The sequence below is a fragment of the Cyprinus carpio genome, chromosome A2 (assembly GCF_018340385.1).
Source record: "Cyprinus carpio isolate SPL01 chromosome A2, ASM1834038v1, whole genome shotgun sequence".
Lineage (NCBI taxonomy): Eukaryota > Metazoa > Chordata > Actinopteri > Cypriniformes > Cyprinidae > Cyprinus > Cyprinus carpio.
The window spans coordinates 12656662-12671464 of record NC_056573.1 but is presented as its reverse complement, the minus strand read 5'-3'; the positions used below and the strand labels follow the sequence as shown (position 1 = coordinate 12671464).

Here is a 14803-nt window from a genome sequence, read left to right as displayed (position 1 = left end):
CAGACCAGCACCTTCTACAAGCAGAGAGACTGAAGATCTTTGAGAGGTGAAAGGATGGAAAGGATGTTAGTGGGTAAAGAAAAAGCTGAGATGAGGGACACTGCTTGGTAACTACTGTAGATGAAAGGATTTCAGCTCCTGTCTAATTTCTAAGAAAGCCATTAAGGTAACCATTAACATTTATATAGAACCTTATTTGTACTGTATTTATTAAATTTGGAATGTGTCTGCATTGTTATCATCAGTATAAAGAACTTGTAGCCTTTCAGTGTCTCTCACAACTTGAGGGCTTATTGTTTTCATCAACAGATCTTTTCAAAGAACTAGACTGACACTTGTTAACCACCTCAGTGTCTTGCAGCTTGTCAGATTCAAAAATAAATGGGTGGTTAGTGTGGAGATGGATGGAGATATGTCTATTTATGTTGCTCGGAGATATGATATGTATAGAGTAATAATTCAGGTTATTTAAAGGGCATTCTAAATGGCAACTATGACCCATCATTTGTGTTTAAAAGTACTGGTTACATTGGTTCTGTGTCCTATCCAAGCGCAATGCAACAAGAAATTTGTCTGTTTTCAATGAACATGTAACTGCTATGGGACATGGCACAATCACAGCCAATAAGCGGAAATTTGATTTTTAATATACAGTAGAGCGCTGCAGGAAAGAGTCTTAAAACCTGGAAATGATATGTTCCATGTTCCAGAAGTCGATGGTTTTTTTGGCTAAAAGCCTGAAATAATGTCTGTGGTCAACACAAGGTCAAGAAATTTTCACAATTGATTCTATTCATAAAAGCCGTTTGTTTTTTGAATGTCACTTTTCAATTCATAAAAGTTGTTCATTTGTGAAGATTATCTTGATGAACAAAACATGCAATAATTATTAGTCACAGAGCTTGTTTTGAACCAGGTTGATGCTAATTTCAGGGTTGGCCTACAAAACGACATCTTTCATACAGCACTCTTGTTATGTGGATTTGGAATATAGACCAATGAGATTTTGCTGATTAGGCAATCAACTGTTGCTTTGCACTTATTCAGCTTTCCAGGAGTGCTTCCAGAAATCTGAACACTTCCCAAAACATACAAAACACGATGGATGCTTTTCAGATTAAACATTAAACCTTTAGTTTTCAATCTTTCTCCGAAGTGGTTTAATTAAAATGATTTGAGGAGTTCACCACATGCCACCTTGCGAGAGAAAAAGAGGAGCTCCAACACCAATGGGCGATGCACCCAGAAGCACCCAGCAATGGGCTGCGCTGATTGCTAAGGCTTACATAAAAACAGAAGGCATCCAGGCAGGGTGGTGGGCCATCTGAAGGGGCTCATAATCAGGAGGATCAGGGGCAAACAAATGACAGAGGAGGTTTCATGATGTCACTGATGAGTAAGAGCCATGGGAATAGGAGGAATGGGGACACGTGGAGTGGTCAACAAGTCTACTTAATGGCCAGTTGCATAATGTACATACATAGATTTTGGAATAGCATTCAGTAAATAAAAAAAGGTGCCATCTAACAATCTACTGTAGGAACAGCTATTTACATCTATTCACACCTATTTACAATTATCACGGACCACCTCAATTGACGAGGGGCCTGATCGTCATCATGTTGGTGGGGGATAACGGGGAGCCTACGGGAGATAAATTGGGGCTGACCGTGGAGCTGTGACGGCTACCTGGGGATGTCGACCTTGAGGAAGCTGGAGATCCTCTGGGTGTGCTTCGAGGAGAGAGCCCCATCCAGCGCAATACAGAGCGGAGCGGTGTGGCCATATCAGAATGTTTAGGGGATTTGCGGTGAACATTAAAAAAGCCCATGCGTTCAAAAGATTTGGAACGCCAGATAGGCTGGTTAAAACTCTGCCTGAGCTGCTCCACCGAAGGGGATGAAGACAGGTCCAGAGCAGAGGAGCAGCGATTTACATGAAATAAATCGTCTGAACCGAATGTTGCGAGAGGCACAGCCCACTCCCATTTCGGCACCATCAGGAGATTCTTGGATGGCACCGAGTTTGAACGTTGATTTTTGGCCATCATCTCTCGGAGCGAGTGCTCCGGGGCTGACTGGGACAGCATGCTGTCCTCATCGAAGATCAGACACTCCTGGTTAATGGCGATTTGTGGAAGCAACTGATCTACATCTAGTCTACGGCAAGGTGAAAGCTTCGAATCTAAGGACGAGGCCAGGTTCTCTGAACTAACCGGTTTAGAGATCACTGAGTTGGGCTTGCGTCGGCGGGCCTCCTGCCCAGGCTTTTGGCAGGCCCTAAGCGGTCGCACCTGCTGGCTAATGTTCACTCGACTTTCTTGCTGGCCTGAGACACGGGAGATGGGGTAATGCTGCTGCTGCTTCCTCTGCTGTAAATGATTTGTGATCTGTTCGCTTAAAGAGAGAGCCAGTTTAGTGGGGTCTGAGGGGGTCCGTTGGGGGGGGTGACGCTGGCGGGATGGGGATAAGGAAGTGTTGATGTAGATGGGTTGGCTCTTTTTCAAGGGCCGGGAATGGACCTGAAACAGTGAGTCAAGAGTTTTTTGGTTAAACACAGTTGAGTTCGTCAAAAAACACCTGGGCCAAGCACATACTAAGACTGAAACTTATATCGCTTTCACACTGAAGTCTCAAAACATCGTAGTTCACCAACTTGCAACATGCCGAAGATCTTCTAGTTCCATGTTTGCTGACAAGAATTAACCGTAGTGTTAAAGATGCATTCAGTAGTACTTTAGCTAGTTTTAGTGTAGTACAAATACCACAATAGAGTAAGACACTGCACTGTCATCTATCAACGCGGATCAGCATGATAAGTTATGTAAACTACACTGAATTTATTTTTTTAATTAGCACCAAAATACTGAATGCACCTTTAATGTGTGTGCTTTTGTGTGAAAACAAATTTTGAGATGTTATTACTAATTACTAAAAACCTACTGTTTTATAGTGTGCAATTGGCCTAGTAAAGCAAAGACAAAACCAGAACACTATGGAGAATGAAGTTAAAAAGAAAGACTCTTCTGTGGGCTGCGTCACATAAAGACATTAAATACCATTTCCTTCAGTTATATATAGTGTTTTAAATGGACTGTGGTGGTCATTTTGCTGACATGCTAGGATAAAACAAGAGAGTTAATCTGTCCAGTTTTATTTTGCTGACTCAGCATCAAGTATTGTTGGACTTTCAGTAAAAGTTGCCAGGCTGACAACCCTGAAAAATGTGCTTGAAAACATTTCTGCGCAACACAGTGTCCTAGCCAGATGCAATGTGTCACTAGTGACGAGGAATTTGTCTGTCTGCACATAACAGAGTATGATGTGAAGCCAATCAGAAAATATTTGATGTTAAACGTACAGTTATAAGGATTAGGATTTTGGACAAATCAGAGTATGCCCTGGTACTTGTCATGGTCACAGCTGGTTAGGACAAAAAAAAAAAAAGTTACACTGCAGTGACGGAAAAAAGGTCAACTTCAGTCTAATTTCAGTTTTGCCCACCTCTTTGGCCCAGGCAGGTTTGTCGCTGAGGTTGACGGCATCTTTGTAGTGGTAAAGTTGCTTCTTCTCTGCAGGTCTGGAGTCTTGTTGTTGTTGCTGCTGCTGCTGCTGCTGCTGTTGTTGTTGGAGAGAGACAAGGTAAGCCCTCTCTTGCTGGAGTTGTCTCTGCAATCTCTCCGCCTGTCTCTGTTCCTCCACCTGTTTACGTTTATACTCCTGAAGACACAAGGAGATTATGACAGTTAAAAAAAAAAAAAAAAAAAAACTATTCCAAAACAGGGCCATGCAATTGCATGGATCCAAACACAGTACCACAAAAGCACAATGACCATACAAAAACAAAACATGCACATGCTGGATCAATAAACATGTACAAAATCCATGCCAGGGATACGTTCTGCCTCGATGACAGAGATCTGGGATGTTGCTACAGATGAAAAAAAGAAAATAGAAAAAAGTATCACTAATATCTAAAAAAAAAATTAATTTTAAGCTCAAGAACAAAGCTACCTGGACAATTCTGAAGCATAATTTATATTTTTCTCCTTTGTCTCCCTAGTGGCTACAATGAAAAGCACATTTTTTATTGCATCTTTTTGGCGTGCTGTAAACTTCAAAAGAGCGGAGAAGGAACTAAACTCTTGCTGAGGTCTGCATCTCTCCCAGTTTCACTTAAAACTTCATGTGGGATTTCACAGGAACAAATGTTTTAATTTGCTAAGGATAAAAAAAGCTTTGTCCTGCTGTGATTTCCCTGTCAACTATAAATTAATGAAATAACAGCTTGTTTTGTTATCCGTATTGTTTAGACAGTCTATATTCCAGCATTGATATAATGTGTAGTGTAGATGAATATGTCATCATGAATATCCATGATGTATTGTACATAAATGTTAAAATCATCAAAATCTATCTCCATACAGCTGAATCACAAGTCATATACAACTGCCATATAATGTACAAAAAGTAGCACAGTATATAGCAGTTGTGTTCTTAACAAGTTGGAGCCATGCTGCTCAGATGGGTAATTCAGGTTCAAGTCCAGCCTAAAACATATCTTATATCTCACTCCTCAATATGTCACCACTGTCACGAAATCAAAAATTAATTATCATATATTACAGGCACAAGGAAAAATAAAACAAATCAGCACAGAATTTCAATGCAAAATCAAACAGAATTGTATTTCTACATGCACAGAAGGATGCCTAAAGATTAACAGAGATATTATATGGGTCAGCACAGGAGTGGGTCAAGGAGAGGAGGGACAGGGCTCAGGGGTACAGCAAGGCAAGTGTCTTCTCTCTGTTACCAGTAGGAGTGCCTGCTCTTGCAAGAGCTGCTGCTGCAGGATCTCGAGCTGTCTCTGTTCCTCCTCCAACTGACGACGGATATACTCCTACCAGTCGCGACGCAAGAGACAGAAAGAAAGGAAAAAACAAGAGCGAGATTACCAGTTTCAACAGTATTCAGAGTGAAAGTGTGACAGGAGAAGACAACAGAAGATGAATAAGTGTGAGATGGATAGAACAACAGAACGATAGAATTATAGCTAGTTAGCTAGAATGACAGCTGTTAGAATAATAGCTAACTATCTAGAAAGATATAGTCTTAACTAGGACAACGAGACAGAACAACAGCTAGTTAGATATAACCATGGACTTAAAAGGGATACTCCACCCCAAAATGAAAATTCTGTCATTTTTCACTTACCCCCATGTCGTTCTAAACCCGTAAAAGCTTTGTTCGTCTTTGGAACACAATTTAACATTTTCGATGAAAACCGGGAGGCTTGAGACTGTCCCATAGACTGCCAAATAAATAACAGTGTCAAGGTCCAGAAAAGTATGAAAAACATCGTCAGAATAGTCCATCTGCCATCAGTGGTTCAACCGTGATGTTATGAAGCGATGAGAATAGTTTTTGTACACAAAGAAAACAAAAATAAAGACTTTATTCAACAATTCCTCTCCTCTGTGTCTCTCCAAATCAGTTTCATAATGTTACGGTTAAACCACTGATGGCAGATGGACTTTTCTGGACCTTGACAGTGTATTTTACTTGGCAGTCTATGGGACAGTCTCAAGCCTCCCGGTTTTCATCCAAAATATCTTAAATCGTGTTCCGAAGATGAACAAAGCTTTTACGGGTTTGGAACGACATGGAGGTAAGTGATTAATAACAAAATTTTCATTTTGGGGTGGAGTATCCCTTTAACGAGAGCTAGCTAACCATATAGAGTCATAGATAAAACTCTGGATAGAATAATGGCTAGTTAGAATGGGAGCGAGCTAGCGAGATAAAATGATAGATAGAACAATAGCTAGAACCATAGATTGGTAAAAGATACCTAGCTAAATAAAATGATAGATAGCACGATAAAACAATAGCAAGAATGACATCTAAACAGAACGATAGCTACTTAAATTGAACTATAGCTAGGAAGAACAATAGCTAGCCAGCTAAAACCACAGACAGACAGAATGACAGCTAGCTAGCTGAAACCATAGAAGGACGTCTGAAAAAACAGCTAGTTAAATAATATCATAGTTTGAATGATAGCAAGATAGAACAATAGCTAGTTAGATAGAACGATATCTAGTTAAGAATAATAGCCAGCTAGTTAGACTGAACAACACAGAAAAATGATAGCTGCCTAGATAGAATGATAATATGTTGATCATTAGAATGATAGCAAGAAAGAAAGAAAGAAAGAAAGAAAGAAAGAAAGAAAGAAAGAAAGAAATGGTTCTTAGCCACAGAAGAGGAGGTGTGGAAAAAATAGGGAAAAATATGAAGTTAAAGACCATGTTCACAATTTAATGAAGTGGTGTAGACCTGTTTAATGCGTGGGAGAGAAAAGAAAGAACAGAGCTGATAGTGTGATGAACAAAGAGAGAGTGTGAGTGTGTGGAGAGAAGGAAAGAGCATACTGGGAGTCTGTACATCAGCACACCTGAAAATGCGTGCCTGAGAGAACAATAAAGGTGGGAGAGGACATTGATAGTTAGAGCACAGAGAGGGGAGTGTAATCGCCGGGTTCTGTGAGATGATGTTGATGATGATGATGATGATGATGATGATGGAAAAACCTTTTCGGCATGAGTGGTGTGTGAGCAAGCGTGGGTCAGAGCTCTGGAAAACAGTGGCCATTAACTGAGCCGTTCTTAGAAACATACGGACAGCTCGGCGAGGTAATTAACCTCACCCACATGAATGAATGAGAAAAAGACTAAGATATTCTCATCTATTTATGAAGTCAGTAAGTCAGCCGTCCCTTCATACATCATGAGGTGTGTGGGGGAACGGTTCAAGGTCATGTGGCTGCGCACACACACACACACACACACACACACATTCCTGGAGCAGGTAAAGAGAAAAGCAGGAGTGCTGTACGCTCATTTGCTGTGTCTTATCTGGCTCTCCACAGAACATTTTCATTACAGAGCCATTCACAATGTTACTTTAACAACAATTAACTTTCATTAATTGAATGTATAGTTGGTTTCCAGTTGGGTCATGGAAGCAGTGCTGAGAGGAACTGTGTGTGTACCTGCTCCCTTTCAGCCTGTCTCCTCTCCTCCTCTCGACGGAGCTGCTCTTCATAGCGATGCCTCTGCTCCCTCTCCAGCTTCTTCCTGAGATCGCGTTCATTCCGCTGTTGCTGTAAGACACACACACACAATCATGCAGCTGAATAACCTGTTGAGTCTTTATACAGCAACAGTAAAGAGGCTGAAAAACAGCATTTCCTTTCATGTCCTCTGGATTCATGTCCAGAGAGGCTCTAAATAAATTCAACTGAAGTGTGTCATATGTTAATATGTGATGTCATTGGGATGTACGTAAAATGGCCATTCAGCTGGGTGATATGAAGAATTTTTTTTTTTTTATAAAAAATATACATATGGTATATATTTATAATTAATTAATTTATTTATTTATTTATTTTATTATACATATTTTTTTCAGACTTCAATATTAACTCAAACTATTAGACCTACAAGTAAAACGTATATGTATTTACTTTAAAATGGTAGAGGCAGTATATAGATATTATAAATAATATATTTATATTATAACAGATATTATAAATAATATATTTATATTATAATATCTTTTCTTTTCTTTTTTATTTTATTTTAGTTTCTTTTGTTTTGTAATTATGTTATGTACTTTAAACATTTTTCATTGAAATATTACTATTCGGATTTATTTAAATTTTAGTTATTGTTTATTTCCAGATTTTAGTGCTCAGTCTTATACTCATTTCAGTTAGTTGTCAAGGCAACATTTCTAATTTTCATTTAGTTTAAGACTTTCTTCTAATATTTATATTTCATTTCAGCTTTATTTCAATTAACAAAAATGTTTTTAAGAGTTTTAGTTAATGATAATAACTATATTATGTTTAATTTTTTAATTTATAAGCACAGATCAAATCTAAAATTTTATTTCATATATAAATGTTACTAAAACATTTTAATAAATGAAAAATTACCAACAAGGAATACTGTAAACGTATTTAAGCAACAATGTAGTGCAATGTTTGTAAATCAAACTTATCAAGTCAAACACGATTTTCGCTACGCAATAAGCCATTTTATAACCATTATTTATTAAGAACTATTTCTATAATTATTAACAGTATTTAACATTCTTAATCTCCAAACAAAAAAGTGCATTAAAATCATTATAATTGTCACAATATTGCATAATAAAACCATCAAAAACCACTGTGAATATTCTGTGATTATAAATAATATATTACCAGGCCCTAGTAGTAGTATTCCAAGAACAGGTTTCACAGAAAACAAGCTTATCATTAGCATGCTGCATTTCCTGCTTCCCACAATGCAATGTTCCTTAAAATAACCCTTGGCCTCAAGCTACAGTACGCTGAGCCTGGTGTTAAAGATATCACTCGCTGTGGGAGAGAAACGCTGGTCTGCGTTTGTGTTGTGTTATGTAAAATAAATGGTTTTAATGTTATGTTGTTATGTGTTGTTGTTGTTGTGTTTTATGTTGTTATGTTAAGTTATGTTATATGTTTTGTTGTGCTATGTTATGTGTTGTGTTATATTTGGCATTGTGTGTTGTGTTATGTTATGCGTTGTGTTATGCTATACAATATGTTATGTTATGTTGTATGTGATGTTATGTTTTGTGTCTTGTGTTGTGTTGTGTTGTGTGTTGAGTTGTCTTGTGTGTTATGCTCACCCCAAGGGTAAAATATTTATATGGGTGCTCTCCATATAAATACCAAGATCTCTTACATCACTGAGCAGATCAAAGTCATTAAATGCAGAGAGGCTCATTCATGGATTTATATTAAGAAAAGTTCCCTTCATATGAGATCAGAGCAGCTGAAGTTATGGAAACTATAATGAGTCTTGCTCTATGAGACTACAGCTGGTGAAAACCATGGCAGTTGTGGTAAACACACGTACACACACACACACACACACACACGCACATGCACTTTGACATACCTCTTCTAATCGCCGCCTCTGTTCTTTTTGTTCCTCGATGCGTTTCTGTCTCTCTGCCAGTAGTTGGTGCTTGTGTCCCTCATTCTGCTGCTGTTCCTGCTGCTGTCTGCGCATGGCCTCTGATCGTTCTTTATTGGCCAGCTGCAGTCGTAGGAAATCCCGCCTCAGAGTGGACTCTCCGGGTATGTTAATGATGGAGCTGTATAGGGATGGATGATTGAATGAATCAGTTTGTCTCAAATACCCACATCCACTCATCCAGTACTCAACCCCAAACACCTCATGTGGGCTGTACCTGGGTTCTCCCATGTCGTGCTCCTCCTCCTCCTCTTCACTCCCGCTGTACTCGTACTCGGTCTCATCTGCAGGTGTGAAAATTTTCAGTCACATTTCAGACATGCAAAACCCTGCCTGATGGGATCCCTGTAAGGTACCTTGACATTGGGGTCCTTAAAGCATCTGCTTTTAAAGTGCCAATACTCTACGATTTTGCACTTATGATGTTCAAGGATTCTAGCACCAGTCACAAATATAATTTCGTTTTTAATGACTATTTTCCACCCTATCTCCCAGTCACTTTAAATTAGCTGTTCTATCGTACCTTTAAGAGACAAACAACATTTAATAGAATACCTGATAAGTGCCACTTACAGCAAAGAAATATAGCACAAACACTTTTTTTTTTTTTTTTTGAAAAAAGCATTTCCAAAAAAGAAGTTAGGTTTTAAATAATTAAAAAGACAGATTGTTAAGCATGAGGACAGAAATGATTTGAACACATTCTGGTTGTGTCTAAATATATTTGTTAAAAATAACTGCAAAACTTGACTTAATATACTTTGTTTAATATTTTGTTTTTAATACAATAAAATTTATAGATTTTAATTTGTGACTTAAGATTGCGGAAGTGTCCAAATATGTTTTGGGGCCACTGTATATTTTCAAAAGTTTGGAGTCGGTAAGCTTTTTCAATGTTTTTGAAAGAAGTCTCTTGTGCCCACCAAGGCTGCATTTATTTAATCAAAAATACAATATAACAATAATATTATGAAATATTATAATTTAAAATACCTTTTCTTTTTTCTATTTTGCAAAATATATGTATGATGGCAAATCTGAATCTTCAGCATCATAACTCCAGTCTTTAACGTCACACGATCCTTCAGAAATCATTCTAATACGTTGTTTTGTTGCTCAAGAAACGTTTCTTATTTTTATAAAAGGATCAGTTTTCAGGATTGTGTTGAATATTTTTGAAAATACAATCATATAAATGTTTTACTATCACTTTCGATCAATTTAATTCATTTCTTAAAAAAACAGTAGTGTGTATATTTTATTAATATTTAATAATACAGACATTCACTGATTTACTAAAATGCTTTGGTTTAGGTCTAAATTTTCTCATATAGCTCTCTTCTTAATTTTATTTATAACCACACAGCAACATCCTTCATGTTTAATCTTTATTTAGAGAATACATCAAAATGGCCATTTGGAGTAGGGCAATACTGCTAAACTCTTATATAATATAACTTCAAGAAGCAATTTAAGGGGTTATATGGGGCAGGGGAGACGAGCCAAATGGAAAATGGGGAATGGAGGTCATGTGTTATGTAATAAATGCTAAATGTCAGCAGAGATAGAGTATCTCCTGAGGGCATTTTCTCAGCTGTGTGCTGCACATGGCTGTTCCATCTTCATGGTAGCTCATTTGTTTTAGTGTGTTCAACAAAGTGTGTAACGAGAACACTAGTTGCAGAGAAAATGGGGCATATTGATTTGACATGCTTATATATAAAGCGGATAAGGTTGCCAATAAGGCTCACCTCTCTCGCCTCTCTTCTTCTTGGTGCGGTCGATGTGGTCCTTGAGTTGGATGCGGCTCTGTCTCTCATTGGGCAGTTCTCGGATAAAGGGATGCTTGAGGAGCTGCTCTGTGCTGGGCCTCTGGTTGTGGTTTTTCACCAGACAGCTCTCAATGAATGACTGGAACTTTTTAGACCTGCAGATATAAGGAAGAGCTTGAGAGGAACGCTGCGGGCTTTCTTATCTATCAAGCTGTCTGGCAAGAGCGAGTTTGTTAACAAGTTTAGGAATCATGCACATAACAGTTGCTGTTAAACAATAAAAACCTGTATGTCTAGCATGACAAGCAACCTTTCTCAAGGCGTTTGCACTTTACTGGGCCGACATAGCAAATGAAGATCACATGTGACAGATGAAGTGAACAGTGAAAGTGTTCAGGACTTTATGATTAAAAGTAGATTGGACATAGTGTTTATGAGATCTTGTTAGGTCTCGCAGAAGCTAGACTGGGGGTCTGTCCTTGTGTCCTTGTGAAAAAAGAGAGGGGCACTCACCACTTCTTGGACTTGAGCCTGGGAGCCGGGTTTCTAGGGATCAGAAACAGGGCTCTCATTGGGTGCATATCACAAAGGGCTGTGGGGAAAGAGAGGAGAATGTTATTGTTTAGATAAATAATATCCCTTGCATACAATAAAGAAAGGATTTTGCACTCACAATGACACCCATTCAAAATATGCATAATAAGCTGGCTACTAAAAGTTTTTAAATAACGGCTGTATTCACATTGCCGTTAAACATGGCTCAAATTGGACTTTTCCCACTCACATGTGAAACCATTTGTGTGCCTGACAACACAACACAAAATATAAAATAAAATACAATAAAAAAACCATTTGCAATACCAATTAAAATACACTGACATACATTAGCTCTCAAATGTTGTGACACCTGTTTTGAACAGTGACAACGGAAACCAAAAGGCAAATTATAATGTTTAAATTGAGTGCATGAATTCAAGTTTAACATTAATGTCAACAAAAGTTAATGTTAGGATGAATATGCCAGGGTGGGGTGTTTTACACATGTAGGTCAGCTTCTTAGCACTGCCTACTCAGACAAGTGCATGATATGAGTCATATTTAAAAGGTGATGTGAACATTGTCAAAGCATGTAGTTCTGGTAATACAACCTGTAAGTGCTTTCTTGAACTGACACTAAAAAATACTTATATTTCTCATATGCGCTGCATTCGTTTTCAGCATGCCTCAATATAAAAATGCTCATTAACAACATCAAGCATCAACAAGAGGATAAAAACTCAATTTTCAACCTGTTGGTAAAGTCCAACAGCTTGCTTTAAACAAATTCAACAAATATTAAGCAAATACCAACTCTGGAATAGAATTGTATGGCTTGAACAGACGCAGATGCCAAGTATCAGACTACATGGGCAGGTGCAATGAGTTCAAAACACAAAATCCAAAAAAAATAAACGCACAAACACACACACACAAACACCAAGGATGGCAAGCTCATTCCAAACTAGAGGACGGTCAGGCTTAGTGAGATTGACCAGTAATGCCACTTTTGGACACAGACCTATTGCTACATACCAAGGGCCAATATGCCAGTGCCAACAAAAATACATGCACAAACACTAAAACACATTTCCATTTGTTGTCAGCAGTCACAACGGTGAGTCATCTCTCCAATGGACTACATTTAAAAAAATAAATTCAAAAAAATCATTTTTGTCCTCAAGTGCACTACCCAGCAGCTTTCTGTCGCCTGGCCAATGCAGTACCACCCTCCCAGGGCAACTTCCTACAGGATTATTCCCCTCTCCAGCCAGGACAAGATCACTACAGTCTGCCTGCCCTTTTGCCCATCCCTCACTGCTCAGCCATCTGTGAGACAGCCTTCCACTGAGAGCAGCTAACGCAGCCTGTCCACACTCTGACGGCTGAGGACAGTCTTATATATCTAACTGATGCAAGGAAGAGGTCTGTGACATTCACATATGCTTCAGTGACTCAACATACGGCCTCTTTTTATGTGCATTGGCTTGCGTCCATCAAAAAAATAAAATAAGTTTAGAATGAAGACACATTTATTTGCAAAGTATTTAATTCCGCGCAGGCACTGCTTCAGGGTTATTAAATATATTTTTAAATGAACATTTTTTTTTGTGTTAAATTTCCACAAAAATGATAAATGAGGATTCTGCTTTGATTCCCTTGAAGAAAGAAATAGTCCTGTCCTGATGTAACGCTGGATGGTCCATACCTCTTCTATTATAACATAAACCCCAATATACATAAAGTAGTGAATCCTTTTACTCACGTGGGGCTCCTTCGGCCATCTCAATGGCTGTGATTCCCAACGACCACAGGTCACTCTGAAACACAAGAGTGAGAGGACACTTCACATGAGAAGGAACCCAAAAACTTAAAACAATCACAGAAATGAAGCTTAGAAATATTAGATAAACTATTACCGAACATAAAATTAACCTAGTAAAAAAAAAAAAAAATTAGTTAGCTCTAAACACATTAAATGTCTGTAAGCCCCTTAAAATTGTATGAAATTACTCTGTCCCATCTAAGAGGTCTTGATCTTCTTGATGTTTTACAAAATAAATAAGCCATAACAGCTTGTGTGTTACTGTATTACCATCATTAAAGACTACTGTTGGCAAAACTGTCATTAACCGGTCACAGGAAGTGTTAGAAATTGTGGTAACACATTATTTTAAGGTCCAATTCTCGCTATTAACTAGTTGCTTTATAGCATGCATATTACTAGCATACTGAGTGTTTATTAGTACTTATAAAGCACATATTAATGCCTTATTCTGCATGACCACAGTCTAGATACCTTAATCCTACTATTAATAAGCAGCAATTTTGGAGTTAGTTCAGGGAAAACTCTTAGTAAATAATGAATATGTGTTCCCTATTCTAAAGTGTTACCAATTCACCAATACCACACACAGCATGTCAACAAAACCCTCTGCAAAAATGTTCTGGTCCTTATGTTAGATTATGCAGTAGATGTTGATGTAATTGAACTGATTTTCATTTTTTCCATCAAAATCCACTTTTATTAACTCCACATTTAACACTCGTCTCTGAGACAGTGAATACAGAACAAATCTGACAGCTATCATGTTGGAGGAGGCTCTCCCAAAGTCACAAGATATCCCTAATAGAAAAATATAAATATATTTTTTAAAATGTAACATTCAAAGACATTTTTCCCAGTGCACTGGTTAATTCCTGATCCTGTTCAAAGGTTTGGGTGTATCAGGTATTCGCAAGAGCTACTATAATTCATTTATTTAGACGCTGGGATATCAGTATTAATCTAAAACGGTCATAGTTCGCTTTATAGCCTCAATAACTCACCCAACCCAGATTCACTTCTTTGTTGTTTCTATCTACATTCAAACATAACCACAGGTACGTAAATAACAAACCGGTGTGATAACCTTTTGTTTCTCTTCCATGGAAGTCTGGCTGCCTGACAGTTTCTCTGGAACTGCTGTCAGTAAAAAACGAAACAGTCTGATGGATTCTAACGAAATCTGTTTATGATTTGTCTGCATTACATTTCAAAACATAATGAGTGATAGTTTACTTAAAGATAGACTCATGCTGTTGATGCTCTCTTTTATTCCAAGGCAGTTGTGACTTTTTTAGCATTAGATAAAAAAAAAAAGTTAGATTAAATATTAAATCAATTATTTTCCAACACATAATTAACCTAGCATGAAAAGTAACTAGCTTTAAACACAGCAAATGTCTGTATTCCCCTTAAAAACCTCACTGGTCTTGACCTTCTTGTCTACAATCAATTAATTAAAATCAGACAAAAAGTCAATTTTCTAATAAAAAATAAAGAAATCTGGTGTGGTGATAAAAACAAACAAAACAAAACTAATTGCAGTAACTAAATCAATATAAAATACATGTTAATTATAATCTAATTTTAATGATC

General features: G+C 37.7%; 1 protein-coding gene across 1 annotated transcript in view; it reads right to left on the bottom strand.

Annotated features, from left to right (window-relative positions):
- Positions 1-14803, bottom strand: part of LOC109055435 (TRAF2 and NCK-interacting protein kinase-like) — a 71432-nt gene that overhangs the window by 12438 nt on the left and 44191 nt on the right. Inside the window, exons 8-15 of the mRNA XM_042773658.1 lie at positions 13148-13202; positions 11359-11437; positions 10825-11000; positions 9291-9357; positions 8996-9194; positions 7057-7167; positions 4816-4902; positions 3504-3719 (exon numbers count right to left, since the gene is read on the bottom strand). Coding sequence (XP_042629592.1) covers positions 3504-3719; positions 4816-4902; positions 7057-7167; positions 8996-9194; positions 9291-9357; positions 10825-11000; positions 11359-11437; positions 13148-13202 — 990 coding nt within the window. The remainder of the gene's footprint in view (positions 1-3503; positions 3720-4815; positions 4903-7056; positions 7168-8995; positions 9195-9290; positions 9358-10824; positions 11001-11358; positions 11438-13147; positions 13203-14803) is intronic.